This window comes from Prorops nasuta, unplaced genomic scaffold, assembly GCF_024137725.1.
Source record: "Prorops nasuta isolate Cenicafe-Biocafe unplaced genomic scaffold, Cenicafe_Pnas_1.2 PNAS00010, whole genome shotgun sequence".
Taxonomy (NCBI): Eukaryota; Metazoa; Arthropoda; class Insecta; order Hymenoptera; family Bethylidae; genus Prorops; species Prorops nasuta.
In genome coordinates this window covers 2,281,521-2,302,152 of record NW_027116807.1, presented here as the reverse complement: position 1 = coordinate 2,302,152, position 20,632 = coordinate 2,281,521, and the positions used below count along the sequence as shown (strand labels likewise).

The 20,632-nt window shown below is 42.3% G+C and overlaps 1 protein-coding gene across 3 annotated transcripts in view; it reads right to left on the bottom strand.

Moving 5' to 3' along the window:
• Positions 1 to 6,750, bottom strand: part of Dll (Distal-less) — a 42,373-nt gene extending 35,623 nt beyond the window's left edge. For 2 of the 3 annotated variants that reach the window (XM_066732690.1, XM_066732692.1), the window contains exon 1: positions 4,849 to 6,750. In XM_066732690.1, the coding sequence (XP_066588787.1) occupies positions 4,849 to 5,335 (487 nt within the window). In that variant the 5' untranslated portion in view covers positions 5,336 to 6,750. Of the gene's footprint in view, positions 1 to 4,833 lie in introns of all 3 variants that reach the window. The other variant, XM_066732691.1, reaches the window with a different exon arrangement.
• Between the last annotated feature and the right edge of the window lie 13,882 nt (positions 6,751 to 20,632).

Below are 20,632 nucleotides of genomic sequence, written 5' to 3'. Positions count from 1 at the left end.
GAGCAGTCACCATTAAACGCTTTGTTTCTTGTAATTATAAATTTTCTTTTCAATCGCAAGAGTGATTATTATTAGCCACTGGCTCATTAAATCAACATAAATAAGAGTGTTTACATTGCACGATATCTCCCGTGCATGAATTCATTATTAAAACGTCCGACAGCGTTAATTCACGAAAAGCATACTTCTCGTGCTTATAGTATTGACTTTTAGCGTGTTACGCGTTTATCGTCGCAGTAATAAAATTTATAATATTATATGTAGTATGCAGTTGTGCGTTATAATTGACAGTACTAGCCATGTAGCAGCTGGCAGAACGCAAGAGGCCCGGATCAAAGTTTATAGAAATACGGTTGTTCCGCGAGCTTGCAATATTAAACGCGCACGTGTTGCGATCGTAGCTCGTGGGAGAGTTCAATGCGTACGCTATTCAATATACTATATATATAAGATTAGCGTTACACGTGGAATTATGGAGCAACCATGATCTATTAGCTAATTAATCCTAATAATCGAGCATTATTACTAGCCATCCAAGAAAATCAATAGGAAATGTCACAGAGTCGCTAGACGCGCCTTGTTTGCGAATCTGATGATCTATATATCTCTTGGAAGAAGTAAAAATTTTGCAGAAATTTGCAAACTTTGAATTGGCGATACTTGGGAAGTTTCAAGGTGAAGTTTTAGCTCGTGACAGAGTTCGATGTTCGGAAAAATCACTAAGAAATTTTAATATAGTTTTTTTCTCAGAATTGACTCGTCTATGCAGGGGTTTCAGATGCGCACTCTTAAAACACACGTTCCGTGTATACGATAAAAGTTACACGTGGAATTAGTCAGCAATTTCAATCAATTCATCAATCATAATCGCAATCATCGAGAGTTATTATTAACCTTCCTAGAGAACCAATAGGAAATTTCGTCGTGCGACCAGACGCGCCATATCTTGAAATCTGTATCTGCCAGAAAAAACACGACTTTCGCAGAAATCTCCGGGTCTTGGATTAGCGGAGCTTAGGTAGTTCCAGAGCTTAGGGTGAAAACGGTCTTGAACCTTGCGACGGGTGCAAACGTGCCGATAAAACGAAGGGAATAATTAGAGGAAAAGAAATTCTGGTTGTTTAAGATCACTGATAAAGTTGCTATGAATTTTCACTCCCTCCAAGTGGTACCCAAAGTATTTAGGGAAGCATGGAATTTTTGGCGAAGGGTGATGGGGGTCCGAGCAGGCCTAATCCTTGTGAAAACAAGCGTTTAATACCTAATTCATCGGTGCAGGAGAGGAGTCTTCAGAATTCGGTCCGAGAGGTCGCTTATTGTCTTCCGTCCGTTCCGGATTAATTTCCACGACACGCCGGCCGCGTGCCTCAAGGCCTAACCGTAGACCTCCGGAATTTTCACGAGCACCCCTTCTTTCATATTTTCTGCCAAAGAGACTCTGCCTAATTGGATCTGTTCTGACGAATCTCGACGGATATTTTCGAGCATTTTTAGAGTACCGACTTTTTATCGATATATAGAAACTAGAAAATTATTATAGTACTTCTTCTTTAATATTACACGTAAAAGAGACGCTAACTGATTGGAATTTTTATAAAAAAAATTGGTGTTAATATTCGTTTAATATTTTCCACTTTTATTCATCTTTTGCATTTTTTTAGAGCCATCTTGTGTGTGTATTGGTGTGTGCTTTTAGAAAAACGAAAAATTTTCACGAGCATCACTTTTTGAATAATATGCAGAATATATTATGACGATTTCTAAAAGTTAGCAGAGAATTGCTTTGTTTTTAATAAAAGTAGAGAATCATGATAGTACTTCTTCTTTAATATTACACGTAAAAGAGACTTTATCTGATTGAAAATTTTATATAAAGATTTTCCTACTGATATTCGTTTAAAATCATCCAGTTTTATCAATTATTTTAACATTTGTTTACGTATCTTGATATCAGAGAAACGAGAAAATAAGGAACAACGTTTCGTTAATGATGTACAGGAAATATTGTAAGGATTTTCGAGAGTTTTTAGAAAATCGCCTTGTTATGAATAGAGACTAGAAAATCATGAGTACTTCTTTAATATTACACGTAAAAGAGACTTATTTATCTGATTGAATTTTGAATAAAGATTTTCCTGCTGATACTCGTTTAATATTCTCCAGCTTTATCGATGATTTTTCAATATTTTCAGAGTCGTCTTGTTATCAGAGAGAAACAAAAGAAGCACGAGCATCACTTTTTTAACATCATACGTAGAAGAGGTTCCAAGTAATTGAATTTACTGAACGACTTTCGTGCAAATATCCCTTTAATATTTTCCCGCGTTATCGACGATTTTCGAGTTTTCCTGAAAACTTTGCGATAAGGAGGAATAAGAAAATCGACTTGGAATATATCATACGTAAAAGAGACTCTACGGCTAATTGAATTTTCTGCAACGACTTTTGTGCAAATATCCACTGAATATTGTCCAGTATCGTCGGTGATTTTCGAGTCTTCCCAGAAGCGCGTTGTGATCGAGAGAAACAAAAGAAAATCGACTTGAAGTCCCTGGTGATTATTATAAAGCTGTGAGAGGGACGTTTGGGAAGATGCGTGCGTCAACTTGTCAAAAAGAAGTACTTGCTACTTGTGACTCTGAAGATCCATCCTCGCTACTTTGTTTATGTTGTCCGTCAAAGTCACGTGGATTTTTGTATCAAGTGAAAACTCTATTAGGTCTTATTATTATATGCAAAGATAGATGTGAGTCTTTCTTGGATCATTGGTGCACGACCCAGACAACTGTATATATTTAAATATATATATAGAGAGAAAATATTTTATACTGTCCAGCCGATAACGTTTAATAAAATAAAAAACACTGAATAGCAACACACCGGATAGGCAAACCCCTTGCAAAATCTCATCAATTCCACCCGCAGAGCTGCCTCTTCGATGCTGCATCGTAGAATATATATATATATGTATAGTACAATATACACTAGCGATTACACGTTTATTATAACCGAGGAACAATGAACTTCCCACGATTTATCAAACACCGTCCGATTTCACGTTTTACAAAAGACCTGCGTTTTCCGTCTTCAGCAGCATTCTTCACTCGACGGTCTCCCTCGCGGTTCTCTTTTATTTCACCACTGTGTCAAATCCGTCCATTTAATAACTGATGTAGTATTTAAAATTGAGTAACAAATGCGTAAGTTGGTACATTAAAATTGATCAGTGACAATTTTAAAGAGACGAGGTGTAGAGAGAGAATTTTTCAAGTTAACTCTGATACAAGATATCAAGTTTAAAATGAATGTGTATTTAGTGCAAGGTTTGAAATAATATAAGAAATAGTTCAAATATAATTGATTGACGTAAAATCTAAAGAGACGAGGTGCAGAGAGAGAGAGAGAGAGAGAGAGAGAGAGAGAGAGAGAGAGAGAGAATAATGACAAACGCGTCAAGATAGAAACGAGCGTATAGGTGCAATATATAAGATTAGAAATAGTACAACAAATTGCTGAATTGAAATTGTCAGTGCAAAATCTAAAGAGACGAGACTCACAGAGAAGGAGAGAATTTTTCAAGTTAGCTTCGACAAAAAGCTTCAAGCTGGAAAGGAGTGTACGTAGACTATAAGGATGTTTTCTATATAGCTACGGAAGGAAAGTTGGCGTATCGCAACCCTTTTCCACTTGTCTCGGTGCTCCAACGTGAATTCCCTCTTGTGTATTTCCCGGCAATTTTCACGAGCCTCCATTATCGAGGCACTCGCTGCGCAAAACTGGGGGGTGAATTTTCATAATGCAGAAATACCGGTGTATAGGAAGAAGGATAAGTAAAAGGGATATAGGGACGGAGAATTTGCAAAGTGGCGAACGCGTGTATCCGAGAGTGAGCTGGCGTGGATAGCAATTGTAGTCATTACGAATTTAGAGTGCGTAACTGAAGGGTAGTCGGCTGTCGCCGAGCAGCGGGAAACCTGTGAACGTGAACGCGTGTATGGCCAATTTTCTACGACCATTCGAGCAATTTTTGCCATTCGACGACCACTGCGGCCGCATTTGCTCAAAAGAGATTACGCAAGGATCTATATATCATTGTACATGTACGCATACACGCGCTGTTCCTCGTTGCTCCACGCACACACGCACGACACACGAGTTCTCTCTTTGCTCTCCCCCAAGTCCTAACCCTAATTCGAGTCAGCTTTGTAATTTCCACATATCCACGCACTCGCGATTCTTTCACGGAAGACGACACCCCCGGTGCTATTAATTATCTTTCTTACCGAAGGAATACGCGAGTGAAATATTTATTCAAACGCAGTTTCGAATCTTGCCTATAAACGGAGGAGAGACTCCGCATTGTTCGATTTTCTTCTGTTCACGTGAACCGGAAAATCTAAGAATGGGCAGTGAAAGAGAGAGAGAGAGAGAAAGAGGGAGATAGGGATTCCGAGTATAAGGCAGCACATATAGAGAGGCGAGCGCTCGGCGAATTCATCGGGAGCAGCTTTTTGTCTCGTTCGTTAGCCGCCTTACGGGACTTTTTTCGGGCAGATTCTCTGACCGGCCGTATATCTTATTCCGTTTCGCGTTTCATTGTGCCGAAGCAGGGCGTCGACCGATTCCACACAGACCGCTACCTGCTACTCCAGATATATACCCTCTTCCGTCTTCTCCCTCTCTCTCTCTCTCTCTCACTAGTGTATATACCACCGAACCCATCTCCATCTCCCACAACTATCCATAAATCTAACTTAACACCGTTACGAGCAATTATATAATATAAATATATGTAAATCTATAAAAAATAGAAAAATGTCTGCGAATACATACAGTTCGGGTACTCACCGTCCTTGGGCGGCGAGGGACACTGCGGCGCGTACGATCCCAGGTGATATCCGTACGCGTTGTGTTGGTGCATGGGCGCGAACGGATATCCGGCGAGCGCGGACCTCGGGCTGGGAAAACTGGCATCGGCGTGTTGCTGATTGCCGCTGCCAGGTCCCGAGGCCTGGTGCCCTCCCAGGGAGCCGACCTGGTGAGAGAACTGGTGGGCCCCGGGCACGTTGTGGCCACCGGGGTAGCCCCCCCTCAAACTGGCCGGATTGTAAAGATTGTTGTGTTGCAGTTCGATAAACGCGGATTTTCCACTTTGCGAGACCGGTGTACTCGAGGCGGTGCTGTCGCCCCCGTTGCCCCCGGGTGGCCCCGGTGTGACGGAGCCGAGCCCCGTATGGTGAAGATGCTGATCCATGTCGGATCCCTGGCCCGTCGCTCCGGCTGCGCCGCCACCGGCACCGGCCCCACCGGCGCCGGCTCCACCGCCACCCGACATGCTGTTCGGGGTCGGGGTGCTCGACGGACAGGGGTCGCCCGCCCCGAATGGGCTCCCCAGATCCGTAAAGTTGAGCGTCGTCGTGCTGCCCGGACGCTCCACTTTCGACGCGACGTCGACGCCGCCGCAGCTCACGGATCTCGCCGGCAAACTCGCCGACGACGTCGTCGTCGTCGTCAAGCGGCTGCCGTACGGGGCCCTAATCTTGGAGCCGCTTCGCTACCCCTCTAGCCCTTCTTCGAGGCCTTTGCAGTGGAACGATCGACGCTCTTCAATGTTTTCCAGCACATTTATGGCGAACACTACTCTGCCTTGGATCGCGGAAGAACACAATTTTTCTCTCTTGCGAGGATCTTGCGATTATTATTATATATATGTAAGTTTTTGTATCCCTCGATGCACTTTTACAACACACGCCCACTGCACATCGGTGTAAAAATCATGTATTCCGTTACGTAAGCCAGAATCGCACGTAGGTCAGCTCGACGGCGTAGTCGAGCACCTGCGGAAAACTGTCGTCCAGTCTGATGGACTCATATTCCCTCGATCATACGCGACTTTTCATCAGTATCCGTTGTTGTACTGTACAACGAATCGCTCCTCGATCACGGTTACTCCGTATACCAAAACCCGATATCCCTCCTTGCAACGGTTTACAACAACCGACGGTACAACTTATCACGATTTTCCCTGAGTCCGGATCACCGATGATGATGATAAAAATCCATCTTGGCGAGGATCACACTGTCGCGAACATTGTTGTTGTATCACCGAAATCCAGATGCGTCGGGATGATCGAAGCGCGTGCGCCAGTGCTAAGCACTGCACTGGGGATTCGACGAGGATGACGAGGTGGTCGCGCGTCCAGGAAGTCAACCCAACGGGGATATGCTAGGTGTGGGTACGGGTGTGAGGTGAGGTGAGGTGAGGTTGGGTGAGGTGAGGTGAGAAGCAAAGAGTAATAGAAGAAGAAGAAGAAGAAGAAGTAGTAGAAGAAGAAGAAGAAGAAGTAGAAGAAGAAGAAGAAGAAAAGTAGTAGTAGAAGAAAATAAGGAGGACGACGAGGAAGCGAGAAACGTAGACACGCGCGCCCAAGCCAGTAACTGCAGTGCACACCGCACGGCGCGGACCGGTATAATGATACATAATGAAGCCGAAGCCTCTCCCCGAGCCCGGCTGGCTATTTCCGAGAGCCGCCGTTGTGGCGCTAGTCAAGGGCACACCCACGGGCTCCGAGAGTCGGGCACCCATTGGCCCCATCGCTGCATCCCCACTCGGATCCGGCTGCGACCGCTCGACTCATTGGGAAGACGGAGGCCATTATGGTATCCTTCTGGGCGTCGATGCTCCCTGGTACCGCCTCTAACCTAACCCGACCGGACAAACTCCACTCCTCAACGCCACTCTACCTCGGCGCTGGCTCGCCTGCCTTCTTTCTTACCTGGCTGATGCACCTTGCACGCTTTACCTTGTATAGACTCTCGCTGCAGCAGCAGTTTATCACCCACGCGCAAACATCAATTCCATTCAATTGGCGGATAAGCAACGGTAATCGATGGATAAACTGCTTTAGTTTGTGGACATGATATTTATTAGAGAAATTTTAGGGTTGTATATATATATATATATATATATATATATATTTATGTATATATAGAGATGTGTGCACGTAGCATCGGCTACTCGCGTCAAGAGTGGCTCAAATACAAGAGCGACGTACTATATAGGAACATCAGTTTGGCCACCGGTGACGTCCCTCGCTCCGCCCATTAAGCACCGCGAAGGGAGTGGACCATCCGTGGTTGGAGGGGGCAGCACCACCGACACGTATTTTTTTCTCCGTGTCCTCTTCCTCGCTCCTGCCGCAACTCGCCTCGCCGATCCCCCGTGTGCGCGCCAAAGCAATACGCCACACGAAGGACTCGCTCGACTCGACTGCCAATTTCTTCAGGAATTCCGTTCATCGGCCATCGACCATCGGCATTGAACCATTTAAAGACCCGCATACATAATGTACTCACGGACACACGGCAGTTGTTTTGATGGATTTTCTCCGTTCCCTATTAGATATGCGTCGCGCGCCAGACAAGTTCACACTACGTGCATATCGCGTTGGCCGCAAAAGCATGGCATTTATGGCCAAGGCAAACTAGTTTTGCATTCGATCTCTCGTCCATCAGCGCCACTGCAGAAACTCGGCAGGACTTTAATCGCGCACCAATATAGAGCCTACTTTCGACCGATAGGATTTTTCTCATTATTTCTTTTCTCTTTCGGAGAGAATGCTAATAAACACACTAGCACTTTCTACAATTTTCTTGGTGCGCTGGAAATTATAGGCCTGCGAGCGCAGGAGGATTCTGCCGGCAAGCGTCGAGCAGAGGAGTAGCAAAAATGGCGGCCTCTTACGTCATACTTTTTCTGTCTTTTCAAATAGATCAAAAAAGGGAAGTTCCGGGGTCTCGATCGGGGAAGCCATTCGTCGATACACGCGTCAATAGAGGTGCTACGAGACTCGATAGAATCTTCTGGGACGGATCCACGGTGGAATTATTTTCTGCCTCTGTGTGTATGCTATAATTTCGGGATTTGGGTGCCTACGGGGCCCCTGGTGCCGATTACAAAATATATCAAGAATGGAAGCTTTAGTCTCGATCGGGCGAGACACAACAATCGGGTGGGTTCAGGGGGAACCAGAGTCCCATGGGACTATCTTTGCGATGAAATCATTTTAAATCTTTACGTATAGTGTAATTTCCGAGTGCTGAGTATCGAAGGTGCCCCTGGCGCCGACTCCAAATTGTATAAAAAAAATAAAAGTTTTAATCCCGATTGCGAAAGCGATTGGTCGTATCACACGCATAAATATACTTGTTTGTACCAAAAAAATTGTATCTTTCCAACACGATTCCTGGATAAAATCACTTAGAATCTGTATATAGCAAAAATTCTAGATGCTGCGTATCTTTGGTATCTCTGGTGCCGGCTCCAAAGTAATGAAACGAAATACCAGTCTCGACTGCGGAAGTGATTCGTCGAACTCACACACACACACACACACACATAAATAGAGTGGGTAAAGGAAAAATTCGTGTCTTCTGGACACGATTCCGCGGTGAAATCACTCGATGTCCCTACGCGTAGTATAATTCCGGGGTGTTCGATGGCGACGGTGCCCCTGGCGCTGGCCACCGGGTACTGGTACTAGCCACATAGGCCAAAAGAGCGTGGAACGCTCTCTTACGACGAGAAATTACGTCGACCAGCTAATTGCACGTCGGTGGTAGCGCAAACACGTGTCATCAGTCGACGTTCACCACCACTACCACCACAAGCAATACCACCATCATCATGCGATACCCTGCTGCCTGTAGGTAGTAGCCGCGTCGTGCCTTGTGTAGGCTGAATTACGTAATTGAGGTAAATACCGGCTATCCAGAGTACGGGGAACTGTGCTAAATAAAACGCCATTCAATTAGGCCACGAGAGGACCGTAGTTTTCTCTCTCTCCTCTCTCCTCTCTCTCTCTCTCTCTCTCTCTCTCTCTCTCTCTCTCTCTCTCTCTTACTGTGCACTTACTCCAACTCACCCCGACTCTCAGCTTTCCTAAAGCCGATAGCACGTACACCCATCGCAATTGCAACGCAGCTTTAAAAAGTTTTCACACTTCGCTACTCCTCGTTCGTCTTATATTCCACCTAAAATATAGCAGTGCATCACTGCAAAATCATTATCTCTCCTGAATGCTTCGAGTATTTAAGGGTGAGAGGGAGACTCGAAGAATTTCACAGTGCCTGGAGCAGTGACAAGCTTGGATCATAATTTTTGTACTTTACTGCCAGGCAGTAAAAACCTGACCGAGTATACTAGGTGGGCGTCGCCGGCAAACATTGTGTTTGACCGCGTTCTTTCTGCTATGGGGGAGACTCGCCAATATCGCGCTGCTCACTGGTCTCCTAAATCATTCCTCCTGAATTTCTTACAACCATTAGCAAATTTCGGTAATTTTGCTATTTTTCTGCATCTTGTGTACAGTCGCGTATGGTTTTTAATATATTTTGGTAGTGTTCTTTCCATTGTAGGAATGAATTAGCAATATCGTGCAGCTTACTGTCATCTTAAATCATGCTTTGTGATTTTTTTACAATCATTAGCAAATTTTTGTTATTTTGCTATTTTCCTGCATCTTGTATGCAGTTGTGTGTGTGGATAGCTTTTAATAAATAGTACTCATATATTTTCTATTATGGAAGAGACTCGCCAATATCGAGCACCTCACTGGTCCTTTGAATCATTCCTCCTGAATTTCTTGCAATGATTAGCATATTTCGGTAATTTTGCTATTTTCTTGTATCCTGAACATAGTCATACATGGATTTTAATATATTATGATAGTGTTTTTTGTATTGTAGCAGAGACTCGCCAATGACGAGCACTCTACCGTTCTCCTGAACCATTTGTAGTGAATTTCTTTCAATGATTAGTGAATTTTTGTAATATTGCCATATTCATAGATCTCGTAGTCATGCATGGCTTTTATTATACTATAGGAATCCGTGACTCGTTGCTCCAATTCCAACATGCTACTGAGTTCACTATAATAATTGGTTAACGTACGTTAGGAATTTGCTGTTACTGTATTTTTCGAATGAAATTATAGCGAGGAGAAAAGACTCTTTTTATTTTTAACACAGATTATTATAGTGCCTAAGTATAAGACTCGGTCTTTTTAATCGTTCGTCCAGTTTCATCAAGTTGAATGGGACGATATATTTGCGGTACTCGAAAGCGATTGGAAGAATCCTTAAGATAGGTAGCTGAGACAAAGAAACGTCTACGAGTACTACGGCAGTCCAGTAAAAGAATCGAACAGCAACAGCAGCTATATTTCTCTAATAACAATATAAATCTAGAAACGCCCAATGGTAGCTCATTAAGTATCAGTGGAACGAGCTAAGTTTGAGCAGACTACTCTTATCACAATTGGGAATTTCCATGTAAACTTCAACATTTTTCCAAATAGATTAAATATTAGCTACTCATGTAGAATTTTTTTTTAGAAAAGTAGTCGGTTAAGTTCTTTCGTCTCTAACATTTTTCACAAATTTTCTAATTTATTTAAATATTAACAATCCATGCATAATTTTTTACAATACCAACAGTCGATTATTTTCATTTGTACTACTTTTCGCAATTTTCCTAAGTAAATAAATTATTATCTCATGATATTGAATTTTTAAGGATACTATAATTAATTATTTTCATCTGTTTTATCTTTGACAATTTTCCTAAGTAAATTAATTATTAGCAAATAGAGTAGAATTTTTGAGAATACTAGGCGTCCAGTCAGTGGAGTGCTTTCACCTGTGCGACTTGACACACCCTTGGAGGGTGTGTCTGATCTTTCATCCCCGTCAGTTTTGACGCAAGAGAAGCGGTATCCTTTTGTCTCATCACATTAAAGCTTACCAAGTTGGAACGACGGAAGGAGAACACCAAGAAAGAAACGCGCAGGGAAACGGTCCTGAAGATAATTATAGGTGGGACTGTGCGCGAAAGCCGAAAAGCCTTTTATCCATCTCCCCGCTATATATAAGGCTCTCGAAGCTCGTCAACCGACCAATCGACCTAAAGAAATTGGATTTCTTCCAGGCTGATCACCGGAAACGGAGTTTCCTTTAAAATTCTCCTACGTATATTGACTATAACCATATATATATATATAAGAAAAAAATAGTAGACATACGTTGGAAGGGGAAGAATCCATCAAATTTCATTAAAAACCAGCTAATTCATTTCAAACTTTAATTTGCTTAACAATACACGTCGAATAACCTTGTTAAATTTTAAACATCATTGAAATCCAAAAGCAACAACAGTGTACCAATTTCTCCCTCTTTATAATAAAAATACACTTAAATTTATATATTAAAAAAACAATAAAATTCCCCAAATTTCTATGAACACCAAAAATTTGATTTCCATGATCAAACCCCCCACCATAAAGTTATCATAAAACTAAAAATCCCGAAGATGCAGAAACCGCAGTAGAATGCATCACTATAACATCTAATACTCTACACCCATAAATATATATATAGTATAGAGAAAGGGTAGAAAAAGAGAGGGATGGAACGAAGTGCGAGGGGTTGTTGGAAGAGAGCGTCAGCTGGCGTCGTTCTCGCGTGACGACGCTTCGTCGTGGACGGTTTTCCCGCGGGGAGGAGCCGCCTCGTATCTCTGTCCTTCATGTATATTCATTGGGGCTTTGTCATCGTGGTCGAATACCGTGTCCGAGTGGTGTAGTAGCGAGGCGCAGGTTGGCCAGGTTGGCGAGGTTGGCGAGAGAGCTCTGGGGCGAGAGCTGCGCGAGGAACGCAATTCTGCTGCAAAAGGCCGCCGCGCGGCAGAGTCGAGTGTGCTCGCGTGCGTGCAGGATGCGTGCGTGCACGTCGAGCGCGCTGGCACACGAGACGTAGGGCGGGAGAGGCGTGGGGCTGGAGCCACCGGCACTCGGGGCCAGCGCCAGGAGGGCCCCTTTTCCACAAAAGCCATGCAGCCGGAGCACCATCACCGGTACACGCCGTGGTCGTCGTGCGGCGTGCACACGGGAGGACTATCAGCCCCGAGACCCGCACGATACCCACCACCGAGGCACTCGATGTCAACTAGCCGGCCTCGGGCCGTCACGCTATCCCCGCGTGCGCCAAGCCATACCATCCGCAAAAAGCGCCGGGACGCCTGGCGTCCTCGAATTCTCGCACGCTTATAAACATCCGGAAGAAAATGCCCGCGCCACCTCGCTGGATATTATTCAGACTCTCCGCGACGTGTAATGATGAACGCTGGAGAAACATGGGAATTAAATGTTTTTTTATTTATTTTTTTTCTGTGTGTGTGTGTGTCTGTGTGTGTATAAAATTTCTTTCTACTTTTTTTCCCTTCCCCCGCGCCATTCCACTGGCCAATTTTCTCGAGTTTGGTCAGATACTAGCTGCAGGATTTCAGCAAGGTGAGCGGATAATTGCGGCCCTTGCGATCTCCAGCCGCCAGAATGTGATTTCTAGGAGTCTCCCGGAGCCAGTCCGGTCTTCCTATCGAGCCCTGGGCTATATAGAGTTTATCGCTTCGATCCCAATTACCACAAAACTCTATCGTCTCTATCCTTACGTATCGCTCGACTCGATCCTTTGATAAATTATATACAGCTGTTATTTTAGCACGTTTCGAGTATTGAATTAGAAAGGAGCACTGGCTTTCCAGCACTCGGTTTTTCTCCTCATTTTTGTCGACATTTCTCGGATTCCTCGCGCGGACTTTCACCGTTCGCCAACTGTGAGCGTGCACGCGGGTTTGGGAGTGCGATGTGTAGAAAAGTGTGTGTTGGTAATGGGGGGGGGGGGGGAGGGAGTAAGAGAAAGAAATAATTAGCGGGAGGAGCGGTGGTGCTCCAGTGGTGGTGGTGGTGGTGGTGGAGAAGGTCGACAAGGCCGGAAGGTCGCGGCAAGGAGGCGGCAAGGGGAGTCCTGTGATCTTGGCCGGTCAGTCCTCGTAGGTCAGCTATGTGTGCTTTGGCCACTTTTTGCCAAGCGATATACTATTTTTTACCGCGAACAATTAGCAGCGATTCATTAGTTACTGTCCAATCAATCAGCCTAATTACCAGCGGAGAGAAGGAAGCCACTTCCTGCGGACTTCATCCCAATCAGCTATACGGGATCCTTTGGCCAGAAAAAACCTTTTTCCCTTCGTATAATTAAGTCGAAAGACCTGATTGGGAAAAGAGGCTGAATCTGGCCAAAGATTCATAGCAACGATTTCGATGAATTAGAAAATCTTTTCCTTCGATGTTGTACTATTATATATATATATACTGTATATATAGTTTATAGAAACGTAGCTATTAATCTTGAACAGACAGTGGATCGAGACCACCTGCACGAGTGTCTTATTATATATCGTCGAGTTTAATACTCTCTCTATAATTCAATGATAAAAATTCTTATATATATATATATATACACACACAGTATTGATTCAGTAAAATACAGAGTCAACAGTTGGCAGAGTTACGAACGAATCGTTTCAGTGGGCCAAAAAGTCGGAAGTCCCGTGTCACGCGGACAATCGATAGGTCCAGCATGACCCTGCAAAAATTTTACTCGAAAAGCCTGCACCCGTTTTATCCGCTCCTCTCTCTCTCTCTTATATCTTTCTCCAATCGCCCATCTCGTAACTGACCACTTAAAACTCTATTAATTACCTCGCTAAAGAGGCGAGTGGCAAATCGACGCTTCGACGAGGCTCTATAAACTACTGTTGGAGTTATAGATATACGTATGAACGAAGTTTCCATATTATTATTATCATTGTTATTGTTATATACAGCAGTAGATATAGTTCTCTCTCAAAGCGAAAGGGGGAAACTTGACTGTTCGAGCAAGGGTTAATGAGAACTGAATGTTTAAATGAGAAATCGCTATCCCTATATCGTCGAGGTCGATCAATTTTTAAACAGGAAGGATGCGTGACCTGGAATAAAAAGTTTTTCCTTCGGAAACGTGTATATGCTATAGGACAAAGTTGGGGAGCAGTTGCTGCTTCTGTGTGGGGTTTCTGCACGTGGAAATTCTTCCGTTGCGTACAACTTACTGTGTAGTGGAAAAGGAGAAAATAATTGTCAGTTTATTCCTTCCAAATAGATTTCTACTAATTTAATTAAAATTTTATAATTGAAACAAGTAGTAAAATCAGTATTTTAGAGAAGCATATCTCGGCATACTGCATTTGCCATAAAATATGGACAGGAATATTATTTTATCCGCCTACACTTAACACTTTGCTAACGGGTGACGAGTTAACTCGTCTTTTCATGCATAAACGTTGTACAGTTGTTAGTCAACAAGGTGTTTAGATTATTAAATAGGAAGGATGTATTATTTGGAATAAAGTTTTTTCTCTCTTTGGAAACGTATATATATATAGTATAAGGCAGAGTAGTTGGAACAGTTGCTGTCTTCGCGTAGAGCTTGCATATAGAAATTCCCTCTTATAATCTAGACTGCTGAATATTGTATATAAAATAAACTAAAATTTTTAAAGTAATTCTTTTTTTAAAAATATGTATTAAATAAACCCAACCGATGAAAGTATATAATGAAATCAATACTTTAAGAAAATAATTAAAGCACCCATTACTGTGTGTGTAAGCACACAGAAATTCTTCCATAGCATCCATCGAAGCTGCTGCACTGTGCAATACCAAGAGAGTTTAAAATACGAAGGTTCGCGATGAAACACGACTATGGCCGATCGAACAAGGCTCCCCGCGTGCACCGCGAATTCCTGCGTAAATACTATGCTGCGGCTAATGTTTGAAAGTATTCCGATATTCATGATGTTTTCCGTTCGTTCGAGTGTTTGCTTACGTAAGGCCCAAGCATGGCATGAGTGTACATATACATATATACAAAGTGCAAAAACGATTTATCGAGTGGCAAGAGCCACGAATTCCGCAAGGTGCTAATACGAAAAATACTCGACAGCTGCAGACCTCTTTGCGAATCTTTCTAACTATATTGAAATACCCGCATGTAATAAGTTGTTTTAAAGAAATGCACTGGTCAATTCTACACACACACACATATATATATATATATATATATATATATACTGTAGTACACAGCAAGTATCGCAAACACAATTACCATCAACACCTGCTCGCACTCTTCTATATCGATATACACACACATAGACCAAATTGAGTTTATTTCATTTCGACCAGAGCAAATCGATATTTCAGTAATTGGAGAGCCAGCGACAGACACGCCAGTAGGAATTTGATAGAAGGAGGGGGAGGGGGGATGTAGAGGGGTTGTTTGCGGTGGTAGGACTAGGACTACGCACGGGGATGTGCGAGTCGTATCGGATACATTAGAGAGAGAGAGAGAGGAGAGTCGAATCGAGTTGAATCGAGTCGGGGTGGTCGAGGAACGCGGGACGAGGGGTACATCGCGCGTTCGCCTCGTACATGATGTATATGATGCGCGGGAATAGGGGCGGAGCGGAGACAGATGGGCGTGCGGAGGATCCCTTTGAGGCTGCCGCGCGCGGCGCCAGTACCTCTGCCCTTCTTCTATACTACTAACCCCCCTATTCCTCCTCCTCCTCCTCCTCCACTTTTGCTTTGCCTCTTCTTCCACTCTCCCTATATATACTTGCTCATCCTTTTTTCCCTCGTCCCCTCTCGAAAACACCACCGGTCAAGCCCGAAAACTCTTTCTCTTTATCTACTCTCGGCCCGGTCCTCTCGAACAAATCCACTCGTCCTACGCTTTCGGCCGCTCATCAGGATCCTAACCGCCTCGAGAGAAACTGCCGTGTGCTCAACCCCTTCACCTGGCGCCATGGCTCCCCCTAATCTAACGCAGTAGTGTCTTTATGTATACTATATATATATAGAGAGAGATATAGAGGGACTGTGTATTCTCGTCTATATATATATAAGAAATATATACAGTTCATCTATTATATATATATATATATATATGTATAGTGTGTGTATCTAAAAAAAGTGGCAAATTCGCAGGAAGCATTTAGTCATTGACAGCCTAGTCCTTAAATCCAAGGACAGCCTGTATACTATATAGAGTGAGGGTAATCTACTAGGACGGGGCCACAGCAGACGGAGCAGAGGTAGAGAGGAGAAGGAGGATTCGCCCGGGGCCAAACGCTATTTTACCGAGAAGCGGAGGGCCCAGCCGAGGCAAAGAATTTCCCGCGAGGCTCGCGTGTCCCGGATTTCAGGACGAGACCCCGTGCATCCTTAGGCGGCCTTCTCGATCCCCACGAAAAGGCCCTCACCCAGGGTTGACTAGGATACATCACGCAAACCTTTCTCTTTCTCCCCAATCCTTCCCCCCCCCCCCTCCTCCTCCTCCTCCTCCATCTCAACCACCTCAACCTCCTCCTACTTCTTGCAATCTGCTCTGGAAGCTAAACGAAAATTTTACAAAACGACCCAAGCTTCGATTCCCTATCTTAGTATATTGTTCAAATTTACACGTTAAATATTTTTAAACATCCTCAAAATATTTAATATCGTTGCTCGTTTTTGATACTTCTCTTCCTACTTCTTACTGTTTAGGAAGCCAAACGAAGCTTTACTGAGGACCCAGACTTCGATTCCTCATCCTTAGCAAACACTCGTATTCTCAGTATATTATTCAAATTTGCACGTTAAACATTCTCGAAGATCCTCAAAATATTTAACATTGTTACTTATACTCTAGTCTTCTATCAACATACATTGAGACACCTGGCACGTGGTCCTCCTTACAAAACATCTTGTTCTTGTTATCTTAGGATGCGGTCTATTCGCTCAATAATGATACACTATACATACATATATATATATACAAACGTAAAATTAAACATTCAGAGAGTATTAATTTTCACGAAAAATTAGCATTCGGATCCTTTCTGCTATTCGCTACTCGATATCAAGAGGTCTCTTGATTTATGGCCGAATGTAGCAAGCATATTTACACAGTAGTATCGTGTCACGTGGCAGACTCATAATGGAGGAACGACGCAGGTATTAGCAACACTTTCGAGGGACAGAAAATTTCGTAAAATATAGCGTGACCAGTATACTATATACAATAGTATATCTATTCGTGTGTACTACACATATATACACGAGGTATCGTGGGATCCTTACGAATATTTTCCCAGCAACAGTGTCTGTGTAAGGATGAAGAAAAATACAAAGAGAATTGTAGGGGGGTGGCGCTCAATAAAAATGTGTAAACACACGATAGATAAAATGTAACTTATTGCTCGGAATCGAGAAGACGAGGGATACAAATATACGTGGTCGACCTTTCTACCTAGCCTCATTTGTGAAACAGGCTATAACAGGTACAACACGAGACAAAGACCTCATGGCCTATCGGGTATTTAAGCAGTTGCTTTTATAATTGCTTCCGAGGTTTCGAGTGTTTCCACACACTCTGATATATTCCCTTCTCACTAGCGGCAAAGATGAATCGTCCCGCAAAGTTAAAATCTATGACTCCTATCAGATGAAAGTCTCACCTGATATCCTATCGGGGCAATCTAAACTTTACTCGTTTTTCATGCGACACAGATTTTTATTCTATATATATATAGAGTTAATGTAACAACAGAGTTTTACTGATTTATTTAAAAAAGTTTTAAAAGGTGCATAGAAAGTTTGGTACAACTTCCACTCTCTCTCTCCCTCTCTATATGTATATACGTAGAAAACTCTAACGACTCCCTAATTTATTTCTGCAATTCCGCACGGTCCCACAGGAGCTCCAAGATTGATGAGAGATTTTCTTGGTCAGTTTACCAAAGTCATCCAGTTTTCACGGTCTTTGGGCGATCCTTACAAAATTCAAGCGAAACCCTTTTCCTGTTTCGAGCGCCAGGCGCCAACGTTTCACGCCTACTGCCCAAACCTAGACCTACCCGGGCCAGTCCACTTCCTTTTCTTCTTTATTTCTCCGACCTGTAACCGTGGACCGACCTCAAAAGCTTGTCACGCTCCTCCGACCCGGTATAATTGCTTCTTCCGAAATTCCCAAGAAACGTCCTTATTTTTTATATCTAGCGGATTAACTGATTATTTTACTGTCCAAACAGTTTCTCACTAATGCTTCCTCCACTTGCTTCTACAACTTTGCATTCTCCGAGGACAATTCGAACATCACTTTTTTTTTACATTTGGAAGATTTACAAATTAGTTTAGTGTCCTTATATTATATTTTCAGTGTTGCTTCCTTCACTTGTTTCTTACAGCTTCGCGTTGTCCTGCGTGGACAACCCAAAAAAGTCCTTCTTTAATACGTAACAGTTTTACCGAGATCATTTAACATACTGTCCTCGCATCGTGTTCAATGAAGTTTCTTCTACTCCCGCGTAGCAAGTTCACGTGGCCCCGCGTGGACAGCTCGAATCGCTCTTTTTTCTTCTGCTCGAGTTCCTACCCGGCGCTGCAAGTCATTCGGCAATAATTTATAACCCGAAGGATCGACTAAACGCCTGCCTGCACCTCGCTCGCTTCACTAAACGCCGCGCTAATTTCATTTAACGCCTTGCATTCACCACTCTAGTAGGAGTATTTTTTTTATCTTTCTGAAATAACGCAATCGTGATATCTGAGATCGATTCTGTCGTTACGAGGTAGCACGTTTTATGGTCATGCAGTTATCGTGATTATATTATTCTATAAAATAATTTTTTTTAAAGCTGAGCATAGTGTCGTTTCTTCTTACGTCTCGCAAGAAACGAACGAAAAATGTAGCATTCATTATTTTTACTTATGTATATTAAATAACACATTCGTGATATCTGGGATAAACTTTGTAGTTATAAAATAACATTTATTATGATCATGCGAATACCACGATTATATTTTTATAGACTTTTTTTAGAGCCGAGCATGGTGTCATTGCTTTTTTGCTTCCTACGAGGAACAAATGAAGAAACTTGCATAATATTCCAATAATATAATCGTTTCTCAATTTTATCTTTAAAAGGTAGTTTGTGTTATGGCGAAGATCACATTACGATTATACTCCAATAATATAATCGTTTTTGGGTTGGGCTTTTGTTCCCGCCGCTTCTCACGTCTTGCGGGGGAATACCCAAAGTAAAACGAAGAGGCAGCACATTATAGTTTCTTTCGTCACGGCGCATAGAAACCAATCCAATGGCCTCGTTAACGTCTCGTTTTATCGATTTGGGCCCGAGCGTAAATTCCGCCGAATGGCGAGTTTTTCTTAATAAGGTCCAAAGGGCACCCGCGTGGCTAACGCGTGCCTTTTTGGCACCTCCACTCCCTCCACTCCCTCTGTACCATATTCGATCGAGAATTACGATACGACCCGAACGGAGATTAAGGGCGTTCTGCTTCTGTTTCCACGATATCTCCAAAATTACGAGCCAATTTTCAACACTTATTAAATAAACGTATATATTGGGTGTAGCACAGTGATGTAAGATCCAAATTTTAGGGTGGATACGCAACATCACTGTGAACATTTTTTCTTAATATCTTTTTTTCTCTACTGTTTGATCCCAAATTCTTACAAAATAATTTTTTGAATAATTAAACAAATTATTGTACACTTTGTAATGAAGAGAAACTGACTCTGACGAAGCTGGTTCATATTTTATGTAAGTCCAGAAAATAAGTTTCGTTTCTTCATTTTTTTCGTTATTAACAGCCACGATTGAGTTTTATGAGTCTAAATATTTTCCGAATGTTTTCTCTACTTTTCTCTGAAAATTAATAAAAAATCTTTGACTCATAAAAATCCTATGTTTTACTTGGAATAAATGAAAAAACAAAGTACTTGTTCAATTTACTTAAAATTTTAACAAATTTCGTAGCAGTGCTTACAGAACGTAGATTTTTTTAATTATTCGAAAAATTAACTTCCTTCAAAGGGGGATCAAGTACAGAATCAAAAATTTGTTAATGAAGAGTGTCCACAATAATGTTGTTTTTGTACCCTTAAACTTCGACTGCAGATCACTGTTACACCCTGTATATATTTATAGAAAGTCAGTTTTAATAGTGTGGTATATACATATATATTCAAATATATGTAATATACCCAACAAAAGCAACCTGGAACAACGTCCTGAAGATCTTCTACATTAACTAATAATTCGTTTCTATAATTCATGAATTAATGAATTTTCGTTCCAACGAATTATCTTTTTTTTCTCTACTAAGATGAGTTTTTTTTCCTTCCTCAAATTTCTTTTAGTCTGCAAATTGGAAGATGAGTTCTTCTGCAGTTATATACTTTGGCTTGTTGAAAGGAGAATAATACAGTTATCGGTGGAAGCTTAATGATGTAATTAGGATAAATATTGAGGATTATTATAAAAGAGGTGGAGGAGTTCTCACGGGTAGTCAGTGACTTTCAGAGTGCTGGATCCTCTCTCCATCAGCTTATACGAGCCTTTTGTTAGAAAAGAAAGAAGCGCCGGCGGGTCTCACTGGTCGATTCCCATTTGGGTTTTTTACGAGAGACGATTAATTGACGACGCTCGATAATATCGGACTGTAGCTGTATTTAATATATACATACGGTAGCCGCTGCATCGATTAATTTTATAAAATTTATAACAGTAATATATAAGCGAAGCAGAGTTTCTTTGATTTTCAAAGCGTTGAAGAATTTGTAAATTTATACAGCGCGAAAATATTGTTTAATTGAAATAATTATTAATGTCTATTTAGGTATACTAAGG